This window comes from Bombina bombina, chromosome 5 (assembly GCF_027579735.1).
Source record: "Bombina bombina isolate aBomBom1 chromosome 5, aBomBom1.pri, whole genome shotgun sequence".
Taxonomy (NCBI): Eukaryota; Metazoa; Chordata; class Amphibia; order Anura; family Bombinatoridae; genus Bombina; species Bombina bombina.
In genome coordinates this window covers 176,662,917-176,688,637 of record NC_069503.1, presented here as the reverse complement: position 1 = coordinate 176,688,637, position 25,721 = coordinate 176,662,917, and the positions used below count along the sequence as shown (strand labels likewise).

General features: G+C 40.9%; 1 protein-coding gene across 3 annotated transcripts in view; it reads right to left on the bottom strand.

The window, feature by feature from the left end:
• Window positions 1-25,721, bottom strand: part of NUB1 (negative regulator of ubiquitin like proteins 1) — a 275,592-nt gene that overhangs the window by 189,088 nt on the left and 60,783 nt on the right. For all 3 annotated transcript variants that reach the window (XM_053713794.1, XM_053713795.1, XM_053713793.1), the window contains exon 5: window positions 21,792-21,862. In XM_053713794.1, the coding sequence (XP_053569769.1) occupies window positions 21,792-21,862 (71 nt within the window). The remainder of the gene's footprint in view (window positions 1-21,791; window positions 21,863-25,721) is intronic.

The following is a 25,721-nucleotide window of genomic DNA, read 5'->3' as shown; positions in this document are numbered from 1 at the left end:
CAGCAGTCTCATAAGCTAAACGAATTATGCTACGAAGCCAAAAAGAAAGAGAGGTAGCGGAAGCTTTTTGACCTCTCCTCTGCCCAGAGTAAATGACAAACAGAGAAGACGTTTGTCGAAATTCCTTAGTTGCCTGTAAGTAAAATTTTAGCGCACGGACTACATCCAGGTTGTGCAGTAGACGTTCCTTCTTTGAAGAAGGATTTGGGCATAAAGAAGGAACAACAATCTCTTGATTGATATTCCTGTTAGTAACTACCTTAGGTAAGAACCCAGGTTTAGTACGCAGGACTACCTTATCCGAAATGAAAAATCAAATAAGGAGAATCACAATGTAAGGCTGATAATTCAGAGACTCTTCGAGCCGAGGAAATAGCCATTAAAAATAGAACTTTCCAAGATAACAACTTTATATCAATGGAATGAAGGGGTTCAAACGGAACGCCCTGTAAAACATTAAGAACAAGGTTTAAACTCCATGGTGGAGCAACAGTTTTAAACACAGGCTTAATTCTGGCCAAAGCCTGACAAAAAGCCTGGGCGTCAGGAACTTCTGACAGACGTTTGTGTAACAGAATGGACAGAGCTGAGATCTGTCCCTTTAATGAACTAGCAGATAAACCCTTTTCTAAACCTTCTTGTAGAAAAGACAATATCCTAGGAATCCTAACCTTACTCCAAGAGTAACCTTTGGATTCACACCAATATAGGTATTTATGCCATATCTTATGGTAAATCTTTCTGGTAACAGGTTTCCTAGCCTGTATTAAGGTATCAATAACTGACTCAGAAAATCCACGTCTTGATAAAATCAAGCGTTCAATTTCCAAGCAGTCAGCTTCAGAGAAGTTAGATTTTGATGTTTGAAGGGACCCTGTATCAGAAGGTCCTGTTTCAGAGGTAGAGACCAAGGTGGACAGGATGACATGTCCACCAGGTCTGCATACCAAGTCCTGCGTGGCCACGCAGGTGCTATTAGAATCACTGATGCTCTCTCTTGTTTGATTCTGGCAATCAATCGAGGAAGCAACGGGAAGGGTGGAAACACGTAAGCCATCCTGAAGTCCCAAGGTGCTGTCAGAGCATCTATCAGGACTGCTCCTGGATCCCTGGATCTGGACCCGTAACGAGGAAGCTTGGCGTTCTGTCGAGACGCCATGAGATCTATTTCTGGTTTGCCCCAACGTCGAAGTATTTGGGCAAAGACCTCCGGATGAAGTTCCCACTCCCCCGGATGAAAAGTCTGACGACTTAAGAAATCCGCCTCCCAGTTCTCCACTCCCGGGATGTGGATTGCTGACAGGTGGCAAGAGTGAGACTCTGCCCAGCAAATTATCTTTGATACTTCCATCATAGCTAGGGAGCTTCTTGTCCCTCCCTGATGGTTGATGTAAGCTACAGTCGTGATGTTGTCCGACTGAAACCTGATGAACCCCCGAGTTGTCAACTGGGGCCAAGCCAGGAGGGCATTGAGAACTGCTCTCAATTCCAGAATGTTTATTGGCAGGAGACTCTCCTCCTGACTCCATTGTCCCTGAGCCTTCAGAGAATTCCAGACGGCACCCCAACCTAGAAGGCTGGCGTCTGTTGTTACAATTGTCCAGTCTGGTCTGCTGAATGGCATCCCCCTGGACAGATGTGGCCGAGAAAGCCACCATAGAAGAGAATTTCTGGTCTCTTGATCCAGATTCAGAGAAGGGGATAAGTCTGAGTAATCCCCATTCCACTGACTTAGCATGCACAGTTGCAGTGGTCTGAGGTGTAAGCGTGCAAAGGGTACTATGTCCATTGCCGCTACCATTAAGCCGATTACCTCCATGCATTGAGCCACTGACGGGTGTTGAATGGAATGAAGGGTGCGGCAAGCACTTTGAAGTCTTGTTAGCCTGTCCTCTGTCAGGTAAATCTTCATTTCTACAGAATCTATAAGAGTCCCCAGGAAGGGAACTCTTGTGAGTGGAACGAGTGAACTTTTCTTTTCGTTCACCTTCCATCCATGTGACCTTAGAAATGCCAGCACTAACTCTGTATGAGACTTGGCAGTTTGAAAGCTTGAAGCTTGTATCAGAATGTCGTCTAGGTATGGAGCTACCGAGATTCCCTGCGGTCTTAGTACCGCCAGAAGAGCACCCAGAACCTTTGTGAAGCTTCTTGGAGCTGTAGCCAATCCGAATGGAAGAGCCACAAACTGGTAATGCCTGTCTAGGAAGGCAAACCTTAGGTACCGATAATGATCTTTGTGAATCGGTATGTGAAGGTAAGCATCTTTTAAATCTACAGTGGTCATGTATTGACCCTCTTGGATCATAGGTAAAATTGTCCGAATAGTCTCCATCTTGAACGATGGAACTCTTAGGAATTTGTTTAGGATCTTTAAGTCCAGGATTGGTCTGAAAGTTCCCTCTTTTTTGGGAACCACAAACAGATTTGAGTAAAACCCCTGTCCCTGTTCCGATCGTGGAACTGGATGGATTACTCCCATTAACAAGAGCTCTTGTACGCAGCGTAGAAACGCCTCTTTCTTTGTCTGGATTGTTGACAATCTTGACAGATGAAATCTCTCTCTTGGAGGAGAGTATTTGAAGTCCAGAAGGTATCCCTGAGATATTATCTCTAGCGCCCAGGGATCCTGAACATCTCTTGCCCAAGCCTGGGCGAAGAGAGAAAGTCTGCCCCCCACTAGATCCGATCCCGGATCGGGGGCCCTCAATTCATGCTGTTTTAGGGGCAGCAGCAGGTTTCCTGCTTGCCCTTGTTCCAGGACTGGTTAGGTTTCCAGCCTTGTCTGTAGCGAGCAACAGCTCCTTCCTGTTTTGGTGCAGAGGAAGTTGATGCTGCTCCTGCTTTGAAATTACGAAAGGAACGAAAATTAGACTGTCTAGTCTTGGCTTTGGCTTTGTCCTGAGGCAGGGCATGGCCTTTACCTCCTGTAATGTCAGCGATAATCTCTTTCAACCCGGGCCCGAATAAGGTCTGCCCTTTGAAAGGTATATTAAGCAATTTAGACTTAGAAGTAACATCAGCTGACCAGGATTTTAGCCACAGCGCCCTGCGTGCCTGAATGGCGAATCCTGAATTCTTCGCCGTAAGTTTAGTAAGATGTACTACGGCCTCCGAAATGAATGAATTAGCTAGTTTAAGGACTCTAAGCCTGTCCGTAATGTCGTCCAGAGTAGCTGAACCAATGTTCTCTTCCAGAGACTCAATCCAGAATGCCGCTGCAGCCGTGATCGGCGCAATGCATGCAAGGGGTTGCAATATAAAACCTTGTTGAACAAACATTTTCTTAAGGTAACCCTCTAATTTTTTATCCATTGGATCTGAAAAAGCACAGCTATCCTCCACCGGGATAGTGGTACGCTTAGCTAAGGTAGAAACTGCTCCCTCCACCTTAGGGACCGTTTGCCATAAGTCCCTTGTGGTGGCGTCTATTGGAAACATTTTTCTAAATATCGGAGGGGGTGAGAACGGCACACCGGGTCTATCCCACTCCTTAGTAACAATTTCAGTAAGTCTCTTAGGTATAGGAAAAACCTCAGTACTCGTCGGTACCGCAAAATATTTATCCAACCTACACATTTTCTCTGGTATTGCAACTGTGTTACAATCATTCAGAGCCGCTAACACCTCCCCTAGTAATACACGGAGGTTTTCCAGTTTAAATTTAAAATTTGAAATATCTGAATCCAGTCTGTTTGGATCAGAACCGTCACCCACAGAATGAAGTTCTCCGTCCTCATGTTCTGCCACCTGTGACGCAGTGTCTGACATGGCCCTAATATTATCAGCGCACTCTGTTCTCACCCCAGAGTGATCACGCTTACCTCTTAGTTCTGGTAATTTAGCCAAAACCTCAGTCATAACAGTAGCCATATCCTGTAATGTGATTTGTAATGGCCGCCCAGATGTACTCGGCGCTACAATATCACGCACCTCCCTCTGAGCGGGAGATGTAGGTACTGACACGTGAGGCGAGTTAGTCGGCATAACTCTCCCCTCGTTGTTTGGTGAAATTTGTTCAATTTGTACAGATTGACTTTTATTTAAAGTAGCATCAATACAGTTAGTACATAAATTTCTATTGGGCTCCACTTTGGCATTGCAACAAATGACACAGGTATCATCCTCTGAATCAGACATGTTTAACACACTAGCAAATAAACTTGCAACTTGGAAATACAATTCAATTAGAATAATATTAAAATGTACTGTGCCTTTAAGAAGCACAGAAGATCTATGACAGTTGAAAATTAATAAATTGAAACAGTTATAGCCTCAATCCTTGTAAACAACACAACTTTAGCAAAGGTTTAATCCCATTAGCAAAGATAACAAATTCTGAAAGCAGGAAACAAATTACAGAATAAACGTTTTTTATCTCAGTCAAACTATAATTCTCACAGCTCTGCTGAGAGAAATTACCTCCCTCAAAATAAGTTTTGAAGACCCCTGATCTCTGTAGAGATGAACCGGATCATGCAGGGAATACAATGAGTTGCTGACTGAAATATTTGATGCATAGAAAAAGCGCCAAAAAACGGCCCCTCCCCCTCACACACAGCAGTGAGGGAGAACAGAAACTGTCAGAAAAACAGATTAAGCAACTGCCAAGTGGAAAAATAGTGCCCAAACATTTATTCACACAGTACCTCAGCAAATGAAAACGATTTTACATTCCAGCAAAAACGTTAAACATAATCTCTAGTTATTAAACAGCTTTATGTATTTCTTACAGTGTAATTCTAGTGAAGTACCATTCCCCAGAATACTGAAGTGTAAAGTATACATACATGACATTATATCGGTATGGCAGGATTTTCTCATCAATTCCATTGTCAGAAAATAAAAACTGCTACATACCTCTATGCAGATTCATCTGCCCGCTGTCCCCTGATCTGAAGTTTACCTCACTCCTCAGATGGCCGAGAACAGCAATATGATCTTAACTACTCCGGCTAAAATCATAGCAAAACTCTGGTAGATTCTTCTTCAAACTCTGCCAGAGAGGTAATAACACACTCCGGTGCTATTTTAAAATAACAAACTTTTGATTGAAGATATAAAACTAAGTATAATCACCATAGTCCTCTCACACATCCTATCTAGTCGTTGGGTGCAAGAGAATGACTGGGAGTGACGTAGAGGGGAGGAGCTATATGCAGCTCTGCTGGGTGAATCCTCTTGCACTTCCTGTTGGGGAGGAGTAATATCCCAGAAGTAATGATGACCCGTGGACTGATCACACTTAACAGAAGAAAGTAAGTACAAACCACGAACGAATAACAGTGAGTTTGACGTGTACACAATATTAAAATTAAAATTACAAGACCATTATAAGTGAATACAACCAACGTACATCCAAGTAACATACAGATCGCATATGACTCTGAAATATTCATGAAAATATAACTTGGGATCCAACTGTGCATTTGAAATTAAATTTGGAGAACCCAGCTACTCTGTGGAACAACACAGACTTGAGACTGTTTGAGACATAATCTCTGTTTATAGCTTTATACATTGTATCCTTTCAGTAACAATCTTATACACAATCGCTAGAAAGTTTGTATAGCCTTTGCATTGTTTTTTGAGGCTGCTACATTTCGTGTAGAGTATATATAAGACACCGGTGTCACAATTTTATCTGTACTATATAATAGTTGATATTGATTTTATCACATTTTGAGCCCTGTCTTTTGCTGAATCATTATTGAACTTGTCCAGTTTTTATTGAATTTTTAATAAATTGATATTATTAAATTAATATTATTAACACCGCTTAGTTGATTATTCTATAATCAGTTAGCTAACAGTCTTAGGTATTTAAGGATTTAAATTGAAATCCCTGTATTTATGCACAGCACTTATTATTAGATTTATTATTATAATCACTGCAGTCAGCCTTGAGCGCCGCTAACAAACACACTACACATTTCTTCACCCGTAGTTCGCACCTGTGAGAGGTACGAACAGTTACTTGGCCAGCACTGCCTCATCTAAGTTCAGTGTACACTCACCTTTCCACGACTTAGAAAATGAGCTTCCCAGTTCTCCAATCCTGGGAGATAGATTGCTGATAGATGGCAAGAGTGAGTCTCTGCCCATCGAATTATTTTGGAAACCTCTATCATCGCTAGAGAACTCTTTGTTCCCCCCTGATTGATATATGCTACAGTCGTGATATTGTCCGACTGGAATCTTATGAATCTAGCCAAAGCCAGCTGAGGCCACACCCAAAGCGCATTGAATATCGCTCTCAGTTCTAGAATATTTATCGGGAGGAGAGCCTCCTCCTGAGTCCACATACCCTGTGCTTTCAGGGAATTCCAGACTGCACCCCAGCCCAATAGGCTGGCATCCGTTGTCACTATGACCCATGCTGGCATGCGGAAACACATTCCTCGGGACAGATGATCCTGTGACAACCACCAAAGAAGAGAGTCTCTGGTCTCTTGATCCATATTTATCTGAGGAGACAAATTTGCATAATCCCCATTCCACTGATTGAGCATGCATAGTTGCAGTGGTCTGAGATGCAAGCGAGTAAACAGAACTATGTCGATTGCCGCTACCATTAGTCAGATTACCTCCATACACTGAGCCACGTACGGCCGAGGAATGGAATGAAGAGCTCGGCAGGTGGTTAAAATCTTTGATTTCCTGACCTCCGTCAGAAAAATTTTCATGTCTACCGAATCTATCAGAGTTCCCAGGAATGGAACTCTTGTGAGGGGGATAAGTGAACTCTTTTTTACGTTCACCTTCCACCCGTGAGATCTTAGAAAAGCCAACACGATGTCCGTGTGAGATTTGGCAAGTTGGTAAGTTGACGCCTGAATTAAAATATCATCTAGATAAGGCGCCACTGCTATGCCCTGCGGCCTTAGAACCGCCAGAAGGGACCCTAGCACCTTTGTGAAAATTCTGGGAGCTGTAGCCAACCCGAGGGAAGAGCCACAAACTGGTAATGCTTGTCCAGAAAGGCGAACCTGAGGAACTGGTGATGATCTTTGTGGATAGGGATGTGCAGATACGCATCCTTTAACTCCACGGTGGTCATATATTGACCCTCCTGGATTATTGGTAAAATAGTCCGAATGGTCTCAATCTTGAAGGATGGGACTCTGAGGAATTTGTTTAGGATCTTGAGATCTTAAATTGGTCTGAAGGTTCCCTCTTTTTTGGGAACCACAAACAGATTGGAGTAAACAGCTGGAACTGGGCATATTACTCCCATGGTATATAGGTCTTCTACACAGCGTAAGAACGCCTATCGTTTTGTCTGGTTTGCAGACAATTGAGAAAGATGGAATCTCCCCCTTGGAGGAGAATCTTTGAAATCTACCCCCTGGGTCACGATTTCTAAAGCCCAGGAGTCCTGAACGTCTCTTGCCCAAGCCTGAGCAAAGAGAGAAAGTCTGCCCCCTACTAGATCCGGTCCCGGATCGGGGGCTGCCCCTTCATGCCGTCTTGGTGGCAGCAGCGGGCTTCTTGGCCTGTTTACCCTTATTCCAAGTTTGGTTAGGTCTCCAGACTGACTTGGATTGAGCAAAATTCCCCTCCTGCTTTGTGGCAGGGGAAGAGGTAGATGGACCACCTTTGAAGTTTCGAAAGGAATGAAAATTATTTTGTTTGGTCCTCATCTTATTTGTCTTATCCTGAGGAAGGGCATGGCCTTTTCCTCCAGTGATGTCTGCAATGATCTCTTTCAGTTCAGGCCCGAATAGGGTTTTACCCTTGAAAGGGATGGCTAAAAGCTTAGATTTTGATGATACGTCAGCAGACCAGGACTTAAGCCATAACGCTCTAGAATGGCAAAATTCTGAATTCTTTGCCGCTAATTTAGCCAGTTGAAAAGCGGCATCTGAAATAAAAGAATTAGCTAGCTTAAGAGCCCTAATTCTATCCAGAATATCATCTAATGGGGTCTCAACCTCCTCTAGAGCCTCGAACCAAAATGCAGCTGCAGTAGTTACAGGAACAATGCACGCTATAGATTGCAGAACAAAACCCTGATGAATACATATTTTCTTTAGAAGACCCTCTATTTTTTTATCCATAGGATCTTTGAAAGCACAACTGTCCTCAATAGGTATAGTTGTACGCTTAGCCAGGGTAGAAATAGCTCCCTCAACCTTAGGGACCGTCTGCGACGAATCCCTAATGGTGTCTGATATGGGAAACATTTTCTTAAAGGTAGGAGGGGAGAAAAGGGAATACCTGGTCTATCCCACTCCTTTGTGACAATGTCCGAAATCCTCTTAGGGACCGGAAAAACATTAGTGTAAGTAGGAACCTCTAGATATCTATCCATTTTACACAATTTCTCTGGTGGAACTACAATAGGGTCACAATCATCGAGAGTCGCTAAAACCTCCCTGAGCAACAGGCAGAGGTGCTCTAGCTTAAATTTAAAAGCCGTCATATCTAAAGCTGTCTGAGGAAACATCTTTCCTGAATCAGAAATCTCTCCCTCAGACAGCAAATCCCTCACCCCCAACTCAGAACATTGTGAGGGTACATCGGAGATGGCTAATAAAGCGTCAGAGGACTCAGCATTTACTCTCACACCGGACCTACTGCGCTTCCCCTGCAACCCAGGCAGCTTAGATAATACCTCTGTGAGGGTAGTATTCATAACTGCGGCCATATCTTGCAGGGTGAAAGAATTAGACGCACTAGAAGTACTTGGCGTCACATGTGCGGGCGTTAATGGTTGTGACACTTGGGGAGAATTAGATGGAATAACCTGATTCCCTTCTGACTGAGAATCATCCTGCAACATAGTTTTATTAGCTAAAATGTGTTCTTTGCAATTAATTGCCCTTTCAGTGCATGAGGGACACATTTTAAGTGGGTGTTCCACAATGGCTTCTAAACACATTGAACATTGGCTTTCCTCAATGTCAGACATGTTAAACAGGCTAGTAATGACACAAACAGGCTTGAAAACACTTTATTTTAGTGAAAATATAACAATCTTAAAAAACGGTACTGCGCCTTTAAGAGAAAAAAAGCATACACGTTCTGCAAAACAGCTTAAAAATAATCAAATTGTTTAAATTTTTTGCATGAATATTCAAAATATGCAGCTAAGTTTGTCCCATAAGGAAAGGAACACTTAACCCTTTACAGTGAAAAAACGGATAATTAACAAGGCCTAAATCCGGAAAAAACACCCCCGCCTACCTGCCCTCAGGGATTGGAAAAATGGGGTTAAAGCTTCGATATGGCCCAAGACTTCCACAAGGGCCCACCGGAGTTGGAGCTTGCTGCGCAAATACAAGTGTACAACTGATGCGCGAAAATAGGCTCTGCCCATCTCACTCGATGTTTTGAAGCCCAAATGAACCGCACCAGAGCGGACTGAAACTAGCCATGTGGGTTCTTTAACCCAAAAAAGAAGCCAAGTGTACCCTCTAATAAAGCTTCAAAAACGTTACTACCAAAAACATCAGCACCCCCAGTTCAATAAACGTTTGCCCACAAACATTCAAACTCAGTGTCAACCATTTTTTATGAGCCCCTATATGCAAGCTTAGTAATACCCCTCTTTTCTTAGGATTACTGCTTACCCTTACCCTCATGGGGATACTGTCAGCCATTCTGAAATACCAGTCTCTCCAGAAAAAATGACTGAACATACCTCACTGCTATATAGCATGAAAAACGTTCCTCACACTGAAGTTTTTTGTACTCCTCAGCCATTCTGTGGGAACTGCTCTGGATCTTAGTGACAAATGCTAAGATCATCAGCCTCCAGGCAGAAGTCTTCATCCATCTGCTGCCTGAGAGTAAATAGTACACACCGGTACCATTTAAAATAAAACATTCTTGCTTGAAGAAAATAAAAACTAACATTTTATCACCTCTTTCCCTTTACCCTTCCTAGTACTTAGAGTAGGCAAAGAAAATGACTGGGGGTGGAGCTAAGGGAGGAGCTATATAGACAGCTCTGCTGTGGTGCTCTTTGCCACTTCCTGTTAGCAGGAGGATAATATCCCACAAGTAAAGGATGAATCCGTGGACTCTTCGTATCTTATAGAAGAAATGCATTTAGTGTTTAAAGCGCCATTATATTTGAAGAATTACATGCTCTAATCTGTTAATGTAATTTTAAGACCATCAACCCTGCAGTACTGTGTGTTTCACCCCTGCAAAGGGTCACTACCGGATTAGAGCATGTCATTTTTCAAATATAATTGCCCCTTAAAGTCCCTTTAATGAGGCCAAAACTTTTTATACTGAGCCCTATATTTTTAATAGATAGCACAGGGAGCGTTATTAGCATGTTCATTGTGCTAGTATTACAAGTGCTGAATCAAGTGTTGCGCACAAGCGTAATCCAAAATACCAAAATGTATTCGTTTTAAAGACATGAAGTAAACTATTATTTATTGTATAGCACAGAACTACATGAAGAACGTCACTACTTGCCCCCCACTGGCTTAGCTCACCCTTAGCTAAGCGCATCATCACCTTAGCACTCCAGTGATATCCAACATTCATTTCACTGAGTGCCCCCCTATACGTTTTGTATGTGACGCATTTAGCGTGCCTGCACTGTACAACATGCAGAAGTTAGTGCACCCGAGACTATAGCTCAAGCTATACAAAATAACTTTATAAGCACAAAAATAGAAATGGTATTGATTGTGCTTGAACAACGTTAACACACAATAGCGCTAATATTCTTGTTCTCACTAATCTACACAGACAAAGGCTTAAAAGGAATACAAAACCCAATTTTTTTTTCTTGATTCAGATAGAGCATGCAATTTGAAGCAACTTTCTAATTTACTCCAATAATCAAGTTTTCTTTGTTCTCTTGCTATCTTTATTTCAAAAGCAAGAATGTAAACTTAGGAGCCGGCCCATTTATAGTTCAGCACCTGGGTTGCATTTGCTGATTGGTGGCTAAATGTAGCCACCCATCAGCAAGCGCTATCCAGGGTGCTGAACCAAAAATGGTCCGGCTCCTTAGCTTAGATTCCTGCTTTTTCAAATAAAGGTAGCAAGAGAATGAAGACAATTTGATAATAGGAGTAAATTAGAAAGTTGCTTAAAGGGACACTGAACCCAATTTTTTATATCGTGATTCAGATAGAGCATGCAATTTTAAGCAACTTTCTAATTTACTCCTATTATCAAATTCTTTTTATTCTCTTGGTATCTTTATTTGAAATGCAAGAAAGTAAGTTTAGATGCCGGCCCATTTTTAGTGAACACACTGTGTTGTTCTTGCTGATTGGTGGATAAATTCACATACCAATAAACAAGTGCTTCCATGGTCTGAACCAAAAAAATAAGCTTAGATGCCTTCTTTTTCAAATAAAAAAAGCAAGAGAACAAAGAAAAATTGATAATAGGAGTAAATTAGAAAGTTGTTTAAAATGCCATGCTCTATCTGAATCATGAAAGAAGAAATTTGGATTTAGTATCCCTTTAAAGCATCAAGGGGTCAATCACAATCCTTTTAAAAACCTTATCAAATGAATTTTCTACAAAAATCCTTACACTTTAATGTTGAATTGTGTAGGAATATAATTAGATAAAGGCTTTTAAAGGATTGTGATCGACCTTATAGTCATGCACATAAGTAATTGCTGCTCCTGAAAAAGGTCATGACTATTGAGCCAATTAAAAGAGTTTATATGTGTTTATCATCTAATCACCAGCCTAGTACTACTTAGCAACAAGTCAGGTGTGAAGCTTTGACTATGGGTATTAAAAGGATGGAGAAGAATGGGACTTTGTTTTAATAAAAATGCAGCCTAGTACTGCAAAGATTTTTTCTTAGAGCAAGTCACCTGCTTCCACCAATTCCCATTCCCCTTAAATAGAAGAAATTGTATTTGAAATACACCGAAGTACATTTAGACTGGAATTAGAAGTATTTTTTGCAAATAAACGTGCACTTACGTTCCGTGCCTGCACTGCATACAAATGGGCATATGGTAGGAGCCAACAGATGGCTTTGCTGGGTCCATGACAAGTACTAAGAATACCAAGAGAACAAAGCAAATCTGATAAAATAAGTAATAAATTGGAAAGTTTTTTTAAATTACATGTTCTGTCTGAGTCATGAAAGTTTAAGTTTTACTTTTTTAACTTTAGGGTCTCTTTAAATCTATAAACTTAGCATGATTAAAAGGGACACTGAACCCAAATTTTTTCTTTCATGATTCAGATAGAGCAGGAAATTTTAAGCAACTTTCTAATGTACTCCCATTATCAATTTTTCTTCGTTCTCTTGCTATCTTTTTTTGAAAACGAAGGCATCTAAGCTATTTTTTGGTTCAGAACCCTGGACAGCACTTGTTTATTGGTCGGTTAAATGAATCCACAAATCAGCAAGAACAACCCAGGTTGTTCACCAAAAATGGGCCAGCATCTAAACTTACATTCTTGCTTTTCAAATAAAGATACCAAGAGAATGAAGAAAAAACGATTATAGGAGTAAATTAGAAAGTTGCTTAAAATTGCATGCTCTATCTGAATCACAAAAGAAAAAATGTGGGTTCAGTGTCCCTTTAAGGGTGAATGTTTGTTTTTCTTTTGTGTGCCTTGCTGTAAGATGCCTCAATAACAACAAGTTTTCTTCAAAATAATAAGGTGCTGTGGACATTGCCGTTTGTGGATTAGGGGTGTGTGCAGTTGCCCCTATTTCACGTGTACCAGGTATAGTGCTGTACTCCAAGTGACTATACAGTGCGTGTGTGTGTGTGTGTGTATATATGTGTATATATATGTATATATATATATATATATATGCATGCATGCATACATACATACACATACATATATACACACATACATATATACACACACACATACATATACTAGTATACATTTCTTAAAGAAAAATGAATGGGGGGGGGTTAAGCCAAGTTGTTCCCCAACATATCACCTTGGCCATCGGTGCAAGCAAGTCACGATTTCCTACCACTTAGCCAACCTTTACATTTCTATTTACTAAACAACGATCATAATAAGAGCTGCATACAATTATTATTATTAGCAGTTATTTGTAGAGCGCCAACAGATTCCGCAGAAAGTAACATAACGTGACTCAGGAACAAGAAAAACACAAGGCTAATCTTCTGTGAAACCATCAAATGAAAAGAATAAATGAACCTATAGTACTAAAACTGAAGATCATAAGGGGGACAGCTATAAGCTTCAGATGTCCTACAGATGCTAACCATACACATTACGCCTGCGGCAGGGACAGGTTCAGCTGCACGCGAGTGACATGGCGACACACCACCATTCCTGGGCAGAAGCAGGCCTGAGGCCATAACACACCCACAGCCCACTTCTGTGCGTTACGTGAGGAAAAAAGGTTTGTTCTAGATTTTTAAATGCTTAAAAAAAATGATAAGTAGTAGAATATTTGGAATAGAGCTACTCTTATTCATTTATGTGTTGTCTATGGCTGCTTTCGCCATACAACCATGGTGTTAAAGGGACATTAAACCCAAAATTTTCTTTCACGATTCAGATACATAATACAGTTTTTAAAAAGTTTCCAATTTACTTCTATTATCAAACTTATTTTTATTCTCATGTTATTCTTTGTTGAAGGGATACCAAGGTAGGTAACGTGCACATGACCGGGGCACTACATAACAGGAAATAGTGCTTGCTAATGTATAACATTGGTGCAAAACTGCTGCCATATAGTGCTGCAGACACGTGCACACTCTTGAGCTTACATCCCCGCTTTTCAACAAAGGATAACAAGAAAATGAAGAAAATATGATAATAGAAGTAAATTAGAAAGTTGTTTAAAATTGCATGTTCTATCTAAATCATGAAAGAAAAAAATTGGGTTTTATGTCCCTTTAAGTAGTTGTGACAGAGACCGTATATATAGCGCTGCCCTTATGCTGTTGCTCGGTGCCCTGAAATATACACCGACGCAATATTCCCAACTTAAAGGAAGCCACGGTCAGAAAAATGAGACAAAATGGAATCTCATAACAGTAGAATTTCTTCACTGTAATAAAAAAACACAATTTATGCTTACCTGATAAATTTATTTCTCTTGTGGTGTATCCAGTCCACGGATCATCCATTACTTGTGGGATGTTCTCCTTCCCAACATGAAGTTGCAAGAGGACACCCACAGCAGAGCTGCTATATAGCTCCTCCCCTAACTGCCATATCCAGTAATTCTCAACAAAGATGGAGGTAGTAAGAGGAGAGTGGTAAAATATAGTTAGTTTTTTCTTCAATCAAAAGTTTGTTATTTTCAAATAGTACCGGAGTTGTACTATTTTATCTCAGGCAGTATTTAGAAGAAGAATCTGCCTGCGTTTTCTATGATCTTAGAAGCTTGTAACTAAGATCCACTGCTGTTCTCACATATGTCTGAGGAGTGAGGTAACTTCAGAGGGAGCATGGCGTTAAGGTTATCCTGCTATGAGGTATGTGCAGTTTTACATTTTTCTAGGGACTAGAAAATGCTGCTGGTACCGGATTAATGTAAGTTAAGCCTAAAAACATAACACTGCAAACAATGTAAGTTTCAGAGCGTCTCATCAAAAATTGTAGTTTTTTTTTTTTTTTTATAGAACTACCTATATAATATCCTGAACTTCGTCCACAAAGCTTGAAACATTTATTTTTAGGTCCTTTACAGAAAACAGTTTGCCAATCCCTGATCAAGGACATAGATATTACATCTTACTCTTTAGAAAATAGCCAAACTTCCCTGTAAAACAGATCTCAAAACAAAACACACGCTACTTTAAAAAGCTTGAGAAAGTGTTAGATCTACAGAAAAAAATGATTTCTGAAGAGCATGTTCATTTCCTACATGCTGCACAGTGACTGCTTGATATGTGCAGGAGCTAATTTATCATCTTTAGGATAAACTTACTCAGGCAATTCAAGATGTTTAACCTTGCTCTGCCAAACAAAGCAAAAAAACAAAACAAAACTGTTTAAATGCTAAAAAAAAATTACGCCTAGATTTAGAGTTTTGTCGGTAAAGACCCGCGTAGCTAACGCTGCTTTTTCTCCCAGCGCACCCTTAAGACAACGCTGGTATTTAGAGTTGTCTGAGTGGCTGCGTTAGGCTCAGAAAAGGGAGCGTTGAGCATAATTTAGCGCTACTTCAACCCTCAATACCAGCGTTGCCTGCGGTAGCGGTAGCGGTAAGCTGGAAAAACGTGCTCGTGCACGATATCCCCATAGGAAACAATGGGACTGAGCTGGCTGAAAAAAAACCTAACACCTGCAAAAAAGCAGCGTTCAGCTCCTAATGCAGCCCCATTGTTTCCTATGGGGAAACACTCTCTAAGTCTGCACCTAACACCCTAACATGAACCCCGAGTCTAAACACCCCTAACCTTACACTTATTAACCCCTAATCTGCCGACCCCAACATCGCCGATCCGTGCATTATATTATTAACCTCTAATCTGCCGTGCCGGACACCGCCGCCACCTACATTATAGCTATGCACTCCTAATCTGCTGCCCCTAACACCGCCGACACCTACATTATATTTATTAACCCCTAATCTGCCCCCCCCCCAACGTCGCCGCTACCTACCTACACTTATTAACCCCTAATCTGCCGACCGGACCTCGCCGCCACTATAATAAATGTATTAACCCCTAAACCGCTGCACTCCCGCCTCGCAAACACTATATAAAAAATTATTAACCCCTAATCTGCCATCCCTAACATCGCCGCCACCGACCTACAATTATTAACCCCTAATCTCCCGCCCGCAACGTCGCTGCTACTATAATAAATGTATTAACCCCTAAACCCAAGTCTAACCCTAACACCCCCCTAACATAAATATAATTTAAATAAAACGAAATAATATTCCTATAATTAAATAAATTAATCCTATTTAAAACTAAATACTTACCTAGAAAATAAACCCTAATATAGCTACAATATAAATAATAATTACATTGTATCTATTTTAGGATTTATATTTATTTTACAGGCAACTTTGTATTTATTTTAACTAGGTACAATAGCTATTAAATAGTTATTAACTATTTAATAGCTACCTAGTTAAAATAATAAAAAATGACCTGTAAAATAAATCTTAACCTAAGTTACAATTAAACCTAACACTACACTATCATTAAATGAAAACTACAATTACCTACAATTACATGTACTGTAATTAAATAAACTAATCTATAATACAAAAAAAAAACCCACTAAATTACAGAAAATAAAAAAAATATTACAAGAAGTTTAAACTAATTACACCTAATCTAAGCCCCCTAATAAAATAATAAAGCCCCCCAAAATAAAAGAATTCCCTACCCTATTCTAAATTACAAAGTAATCAGCTCTTTTACCAGCCCTTAAAAGGGCTTTTTGCGGGGCATTGCCCCAAAGTAATCAGCTCTTTTACCTGTACAAAAAAAATACAACCACCCCCCCCAACATTAAAACCCACCACCCACATACCCCTACTCTAACCCACCCAATCCCCCCTTAAAAAAAACTAACACTAACCCCCTGAAGATCTCCCTACCTTGAGCCGTTTTCACCCAGCCGAGCCGCATTCTTCATCCAATCCGGGTGATGTGGTCCTCCATCCGGGCGAAGTCTTGATCCAAGCGGCAAAGAAGAGGTCCTCCATCCGGGCGATGTCTTCCTCCAAGCGGCATCTTCTATCTTCTTTCTTCCGGCTCCATCTTCAGACCGCCGACGCGGAACATCCACCTTCTCCGACGGACTAATGACGAATGAGGGTTCCTTTAAGGGACGTCATCCAAGATGGCGTCCCTCGAATTCCGATTGGCTAATAGGATTCTATCAGCCAATCGGAATTAAGGTAGGAAAAATATGATTGGCTGATTCAGCCAATCGGATTGAACTTCAATCTGATTGGCTGATTGAATCAGCCAATCAGATTTTTCCTACCTTAATTCCGATTGGCTGATAGAATCCTATCAGCCAATCGGAATTCGAGGGACGCCATCTTGGATGACGTCCCTTAAAGGAACCCTCATTCGTCATTAGCCCGTCGGAGAAGGTGGATGTTCCGCGTCGGCGGTCTGAAGATGGAGCCGGAAGAAAGAAGATAGAAGATGCCGCTTGGAGGAAGACGTCGCCCGGATGGAGGACCTCTTCTTTGCCGCTTGGATCAAGACTTCGCCCGGATGGAGGACCACATCGCCCCGGATTGGATGAAGAATGCGGCTCGGCTGGGTGAAAACGGCTCAAGGTAGGGAGATCTTCAGGGGGTTAGTGTTAGGTTTTTTAAGGGGGGATTGGGTGGGTTTTAATGTTAGGGGGGGGGTTGTATTTTTATTTATTTTTTTACAGGTAAAAGAGCTTATTACTTTGGGGCAATGCCCCGCAAAAAGCCCTTTTAAGGGCTGGTAAAAGAGCTGGTTACTTGGTAATTTAGAATAGGGTAGGGAATTTTCTTATTTTGGGGGGCTTTATTATTTTATTAGGGAGCTTAGATTAGGTGTAATTAGTTTTTGTATTATAGATTAGTTTATTTAATTAAATGTAATTGTAGGTAATTGTAGTTAATTTATTTAATTAATTTAATGATAGTGTAGTGTTAGGTTTAATTGTAACTTAGGTTAGGATTTATTTTACAGATAATTTTGTAATTAATTTAACTAGGTAGCTATTAAATAGTTAATAACTATTTAATAGCTATTGTACCTAGTTAAAATAAATACAAAGTTGCCTGTAAAATAAATATAAATCCTAAAATAGATACAATGTAATTATTATTTATATTGTAGCTACATTAGGGTTTATTTTCTAGGTATTTAGTTTTAAATAGGATTCATTTATTTAATTATAGGAATATTATTTCGTTTTATTTAAATGATATTTATGTTAGGGGGGTGTTAGGGTTAGACTTGGGTTTAGGGGTTAATAACTTTATTATAGTAGCGGCGACGTTGCGGGCGGGAGATTAGGGGTTAATAATTGTAGGTCGGTGGCAGCAGATTAGGGGTTAATCATTTTTTATATAGTGTTTGCGAGGCGGGAGTGCGGCGGTTTAGGGGTTAATACATTTATTATAGTGGCGGTGAGGTCCGGTTGACAGATTAGGGGTTAATAATTGTAGTTAGGTAGCGGCAACGTTGGGGGTGGCAGATTAGGGGTTAATAAATATAATGTAGGTGTCGGCGATGTTAGGGGCAGCAGATTAGGGGTTCATAGCTATAATGTAGGTGGCGGTGGTGTCCGGTCGGCAGATTAGGGGTTAAAAAATTTTTATTAGAGGGTTTGCGATGTGGGGGGGGGGCTCGGTTTAGGGGTTCATAGGTAGTTTATGGGTGTTAGTGTACTTTATAGCACATTAGTTAAGAGCTTTATGTTCCGGCGTTAGCCCATAAAGCTCTTAACTACTGACTTTTTTTGGCGGTAGGAGTCTTGTTGGTAGAGGCTCTACCGCTCACTTGTTCCAAGACTCCAAATACCAGCGTTAGGCAAATCCCATTGAAAAGATAGGATATGCAATTGACGTAAGGGGATCTGCGGTAGCCTGGAGTCGCGGAAAGGAAGTGAGCGATAGACCCTTTCCTGCATGACTCTAAATACCAGCGGGCGGTAAAAAGCAGCGTTAGGACCCCTTAACGCTGCTTTTGACGGCTAACGCCAAACTCTAAATCTAGCCGTTAGTTTTTGATGTTACTTTAAAAAGGCACAGTATTATACTAAATGGAGAAGGAATCCATTAATCCACTATTGTCTGGGGGGGCAGTAAAATAACTATAAAAAGTAGAACCGGCATCAAATAATATAAATTTTGAAAAAAAGGGAATTGGAGTATCACCATGACAACAGATTATATAAGTGCATATTTACACTAATAACATTTATTGTTAACAGTAGAACTGTGTATTTCTATTCATCATTATAGGTATCTCTAAAATCTTAAAAAGTTAAATAAAGAACCTTATATGAATAATGCAATCCCGCCCCCTGCCCGCGCACAGCCAATCACGCGCGGGCAGGAGCTGTCAATCTCCTCTGTCGGACTCGACCGAGGAGATTGAATTTTGCCACAATAGAGGTGGCGAAGATGTTAGGGAAGCAGCGGTCTGGTGACTGCTGCTTGATAAATCACGGCGAGCAAGTCCTTGAGAGATAAATCGAGCCCTTGGTCTCAACCCCTCTACAAGTTGTTTCATTTCACAGATACAAACACACATATATTCCAAAATCCAAACCTTTTCCAGCCCCAAGCAATTTGGACAAAGGCTTTTGTACCTGTATAAACTTTGCTAATGGTTTAAGACAAAGTTCTGCTGTATTAAGGAGCCATCTAGTGGTCACATTTGGTAAAACATTGAAATAAAAAAATGCAAGATGAAACATTCACAGAAAGACATTTATTTTTAAAGAGAAATGAAACCTCAAAATTTTCTTTCATAGTTCAGATAGAGGGTGCAATTTTAACAACTTTCAATTTTACTTCTATTAGCTAATTTGCTTTGTTCACTTTGTATCCTTTGCTAAAAGCATTTCTATTTTTATTAATTATTATTATTATTATTATTATTATTATTATGTGATGATTCAATGATTGTACAATTACTTTTTGTGCTACATGTTGTATTTCCAAAATATATATGCTGTAGAATATAAGTTCATGGGACTTGAAACCCAAAAAGTGTCCTTCATGATTCAGAAAGAGCTTACAACTTTAAACAACTTTCCAATTTACTTGTATTGTCTAATTTGAGTAGTTCTCTTGGTAACGTTTGTTGAGTATCATACCTATGTAGGCTTAGGAGCTCGGAGCTCACAGCGAATTGATAGCTGCACAAATATGCTTCTTTTTATTGGTTAACTGATTTGTTCAGGTAGCTCCCAGTAGTGCATTGCTGCTTATTCAACAAAGGTTACCAAAAGAATGAAGCACATTTCATAATAGAAGTAAATTGGAAATTTAAAAAATTCTTTGTTCTGTCTGAAACAACGTCCCTTTATGCACAGTGTTTAATCAACTAATTGGTACATGGTGTGGAAGCTGTATAAAGAAGCTGGCAGACTCTAACTTGCTTTTTGATACATTTGTGTGTGGTCAAAGGCTTAGCCCCTTATTTTGCCCAAGCCCAGGGTGGCAATTATTGACATGCTTGCTCAAGGTGGCACTCAAATTGTGTTGGCATGCGGCATACAGTGCTGCCCCTGAGCTACCACTCTACTACCTAAAGCTATAGCCCTTCTGCCTGCAAGATAAAGTTTTTAGAAAATGATTGCCGGTTTTGTGCACTCTAAAAAAGGTTTGCAAAATAGAAAAAAGATTAAAGCCTTAACATAAACAGAAGTTTTTTTCTATTGGCTTTGGTGTTAAAGAATATCTGAAAAATGTAAATATATAAATTTGCATAGGATTTTTAATCTGGGGAATTGTAATCACAACTTCGTTTATGATGCGTCAGGTCTCTCTCTGAAGCAAGTAAGTATGTATGTTAATATACACCAAACTAGAAAGTTAGAATTGTGTTTAGGTCATTTCTGTGTATAAGTGAATCTAAACTTGAGCGTACTCGCTCAAGTCATAGGATAGAACTTAAAAAATGAGCGAGACTTTCATTCATCAAATTGGTAATATATCCTGATCTTCTATAACGATAAGCGGCGTTGTTTCCCCCCTTGGCCAGTGATGTTTGTGAAAAGGGGCTGAATGCCCGGGGGGGGGGGGGGGGGCAACGATTAGTGGATTGCAGATTTGTCATCTGTCAATCAATTGAGGACTATGACGGAGGAACAATGCTTATCGTTACAACATTAAAAAAGGCAAAAATCTCAGAAGATCAGGATATATTACTAATTTGATGAGTGAAAATCTCACTATTTTTTTTAATTCTATCCTATGGCTTGAGCGAGTACGCTCAAGTTTAGATTCACTTTAACTGTAACAGAAAAAGAATAGCAATTTGGAAATCTTAGAATAAGAAACAGTGCTTCTCTTGGCATCTTTAATTGAAAAAGCAGGAATGTAAACTTAGGAGCCGGCCCTTTTTTAGTTAGCACCCTGGGTAGAGCTAACTAATTGGTGGCTACATTGAACCAAAAATGGGCCGGCTCCTAAGGGTTACATTCCTGCTTTTCAAATGAAGATACCAAGAGAACAAAGAAAAATTGATAATAGAAGTAAAATAGTAAGGTTCTTAAAATTGCCTGCTCTATCTGAATCATGAAAGAAAAAAAATGGGTTTAATATCAATTTAAAATTGTATCCCCCTTTAATGTGTTCCCAACAATTAATTTTACCTGTTGGATTGTATTGAATTATTTGCAAATGCTCCTTTTACATTTATTATCTGAATTTGCCACCATATCCTCAGTAGGAAAGCTATGTAAACATGAGACAATACCACCAATTCACCTCCCAGTGTGGGGGGGGGGGGGGTAGGAGAGAGAGATTTTTTGTATCTGAAATAGCTGATTGTACTCATTGAAATCCCCCAGCCATAATTAGCATTTCAATACCTAGTTATTAGGCTGTGTGTTTAGGCATAGATCACATCAGCATATCTGTTTTACCTGCAGGCTCAGCCCATTTTATGAGCATATCCTTGAGAACAACAGGTGATGGTTTTAATGAGCAAAATAGCTATTTCAAAATACAATACCAAACATGGTGGCAATCTCCCATACATTTTATACTCTGCAGTAGGTGTAACAGGTCATTTGGAACACATTAATGGTAAACATTTTTATAGTACACTGTTCCTTTAAGCAGCTCAAAGCACATTAACTCTTTAATATCAGCTGTTCTATATTCCCAAAAAGTAACAAAACAAAACGAATCATACCAGTCTCCAGTTGTTTTTTGTTAACTATTATTTTGATGTAATTTTCTTGGAGTCCATAAGTTTGTGCTATCCTAAAAGAGAATAAAAAAGGAATTTTTTTTATACATTTTTCCATAAAAACTAAACAAAACATATTCAAGGTAGTTTGAAGGTAGCAGTTTAAAAACAGAATTTATGCTTACCTGATAAATTACTTTCTCCAACGGTGTGTCCGGTCCACGGCGTCATCCATAACTTGTGGGAATATTCTCTTCCCCAACAGGAAATGGCAAAGAGCACAGCAAAAGCTGTCCATATAGTCCCTCCTAGGCTCCGCCCACCCCAGTCATTCGACCGACGGACAGGAGAAAAAAAGGAGAAACCATAGGGTGCCGTGGTGACTGTAGTTAAAGAAATAAATTTATCAAACCTGATTAAAAAACCAGGGCGGGCCGTGGACCGGACACACCGTTGGAGAAAGTAATTTATCAGGTAAGCATAAATTCTGTTTTCTCCAACATTGGTGTGTCCGGTCCACGGCGTCATCCATAACTTGTGGGAACCAATACCAAAGCTTTAGGACACGGATGAAGGGAGGGAGCCAATCAGGTTACCTAAACAGAAGGCACCACGGCTTGCAAAACCTTTCTCCCAAAAATAGCCTCCGAAGAAGCAAAAGTATCAAATTTGTAGAATTTGGCAAAAGTGTGCAGGGAAGACCAAGTCGCTGCCTTACATATCTGATCAACAGAAGCCTCGTTCTTGAAGGCCCATGTGGAAGCCACAGCCCTAGTAGAGTGAGCTGTGATTCGTTCGGGAGGCTGCCGTCCGGCAGTCTCGTAAGCCAATCGGATGATGCTTTTCAGCCAAAAGGAAAGAGAGGTAGCAGTAGCTTTTTGACCTCTCCTCTTGCCAGAATAAACGACAAACAGAGAAGACGTTTGTCTGAAATCCTTTGTTGCTTCTAAATAGAACTTTAAAGCACGTACTACATCTAAATTATGTAACAAACGTTCCTTCTTTGAAACTGGATTCGGACACAAAGTAGGCACAACTATTTCCTGGTTAATATTCTTGTTGGAAACAACCTTTGGAAGGAAACCAGGTTTAGTACGCAAAACAACCTTATCTGAATGGAACACCAGATAGGGCGGATTACACTGCAGAGCAGATAACTCAGAAACTCTTCTAGCAGAAGAAATAGCAACCAAAAACAGAACTTTCCAAGATAACATCTTGATATCTATGGAATGTAGAGGTTCAAACGGAACCCCTTGAAGAACTGAAAGAACTAAATTCAGACTCCAGGGAGGAGTCAAAGGTCTGTAAACAGGCTTGATCCTGACCAAAGCCTGAACAAAAGCTTGAACATCTGGCACAGCTGCCAGTCGTTTGTGCAACAAGCCAGATAAAGCAGAAATATGTCCTTTTAGAGAACTCGCTGATAATCCCTTATCCAAACCTTCTTGGAGAAAGGAAAGGATCCTAGGAATTTTAATCTTACTCCATGAGAATCCCTTGGATTCACACCAACAGATATATCTTTTCCATATTTTATGGTAAATCTTTCTAGTGGTTTTCTGGCTTGTACCAGAGTATTTATCACAGAATCCGAAAACCCACGCTTAGATAAAATCAAGCGTTCAATTTCCAAGCCGTCAGCTGGAGAGAAACTAGATTTGGATGCTGGAATGGACCCTGTACTAGAAGATCCTGTCTCAAAGGTAGCTTCCATGGTGGAGCCGATGACATATTCACCAGGTCTGCATACCAAGTCCTGCGTGGCCACGCAGGAGCTATCAAAATCACAGAGGCCCTCTCCTGTTTGATCCTGGCTACCAGCCTGGGAATGAGAGGAAACGGTGGAAACGCATAAGCTAGGTTGAAGGCCCAAGGCGCTACTAATGCATCCACTAGAGACGCCTTGGGATCCCTGGATCTGGACCCGTAGCAAGGAACCTTGAAGTTCTGACGAGACGCCATCAGATCCATGTCTGGAATGCCCCATAATTGGGTCAACTGGGCAAATATCTCCGGGTGGAGTTCCCACTCCCCCGGATGGAATGTCTGACGACTCAGATAATCCGCCTCCCAGTTTTCCACTCTTGGGATGTGGATCGCAGATAGGTGGCAGGAGTGATCCTCCGCCCATTTTATGATTTTGGTCACTTCTCTCATCGCCAGGGAACTCCTTGTTCCCCCCTGATGGTTGATGTAAGCAACAGTCGTCATGTTGTCTGATTGGAATCTTATGAATCTGGCCTTTGCTAGTTGAGGCCAAGCCCTGAGAGTATTGAATACCGCTCTCAGTTCCAGAATGTTTATCGGGAGAAGAGACTCTTCCCGAGACCATAGACCCTGAGCTTTCAGGGAGTCCCAGACCGCGCCCCAGCCCACTAGACTGGTGTCGGTCGTGACGATGACCCACTCTGGTCTGCGGAAGCTCATTCCCTGGGACAGGTGATCCTGGGTTAGCCACCAACGGAGTGAGTCTCTGGTCTTCTGATCTACTTGAATCACTGGAGACAAGTCTGTATAGTCCCCATTCCACTGTTTCGGCATGCACAGTTGTAATGGTCTTAGATGAATTCGCGCAAAAGGAACTATGTCCATTGCTGCAACCATCAAACCTACTACTTCCATGCACTGAGCTATGGAAGGTCGTGGAACAGAGTGAAGAACTTGACAAGCGTTTAGAAGTTTTGACTTTCTGACATCTGTCAGGAAAATCTTCATTTCTAAAGAATCTATTATTGTCCCCAAGAAAGGAACTCTTGTCAACGGAGACAGGGAACTTTTTTCTATGTTCACCTTCCACCCGTGAGATCTGAGAAAGGCCAGAACGATGTCTGTGTGAGCCTTTGCCTTTGAAAGAGACAACGCTTGTATCAGAATGTCGTCCAAGTAAGGTGCCACTGCAATGCCCCTTGGTCTTAGAACCGCTAGAAGGGACCCGAGTACCTTTGTGAAAATCCTTGGAGCAGTGGCTAGCCCGAATGGGAGAGCCACAAACTGGTAATGTTTGTCCAGAAAGGCGAACCTTAGGAACTGATGATGATCTTTGTGGATAGGAATATGTAGATACGCATCCTTTAGATCCACGGTAGTCATAAATTGACCCTCCTGGATTGTAGGTAGAATCTTTAAATCCAGAATTGGTCTGAAGGTTCCCTCTTTTTTGGGAACTACAAACAGATTTGAGTAAAACCCCAGTCCTTGTTCCACAGTTGGAACTGGGTGTATCACTCCCATTTTTAACAGGTCTTCTACACAATGTAAGAATGCCTGTCTCTTTATTTGGTTTGAAGATAAGTGAGACATGTGGAACCTTCCCCTTGGGGGTAGTTCCTTGAATTCCAGAAGATAACCCTGAGAAACTATTTCTAGTGCCCAGGGATCCTGAACATCTCTTGCCCAAGCCTGAGCGAAGAGAGGGAGTCTGCCCCCTACTAGATCCGGTCCCGGATCGGGGGCTACTCCTTCATGCTGTTTTGGTAGCAGCAGCAGGCTTCTTGGCCTGCTTACCCTTGTTCCAGCCTTGCATCGGTTTCCAAGCTGGTTTGGTTTGAGAAGCATTACCCTCTTGTCTAGAGGCTGCAGAGTTGGAGGCCGGTCCGTTCCTGAAATTGCGAAAGGAACGAAAATTAGACTTATTCTTGGCCTTGAAAGGCCTATCTTGTGGGAGGGCATGGCCCTTAACCCCAGTGATGTCTGAGATAATCTCTTTCAATTCTGGCCCAAAAAGGGTTTTACCCTTGAAAGGGATATTAAGCAATTTTGTCTTGGAAGATACATCCGCTGACCAAGACTTTAGCCAGAGCGCTCTGCGCGCCACAATTGCAAACCCTGAATTTTTCGCCGCTAATCTAGCTAACTGCAAAGCGGCATCTAAAATAAAGGAATTAGCTAACTTAAGTGCGTGAATTCTGTCCATAACCTCCTCATACAGAG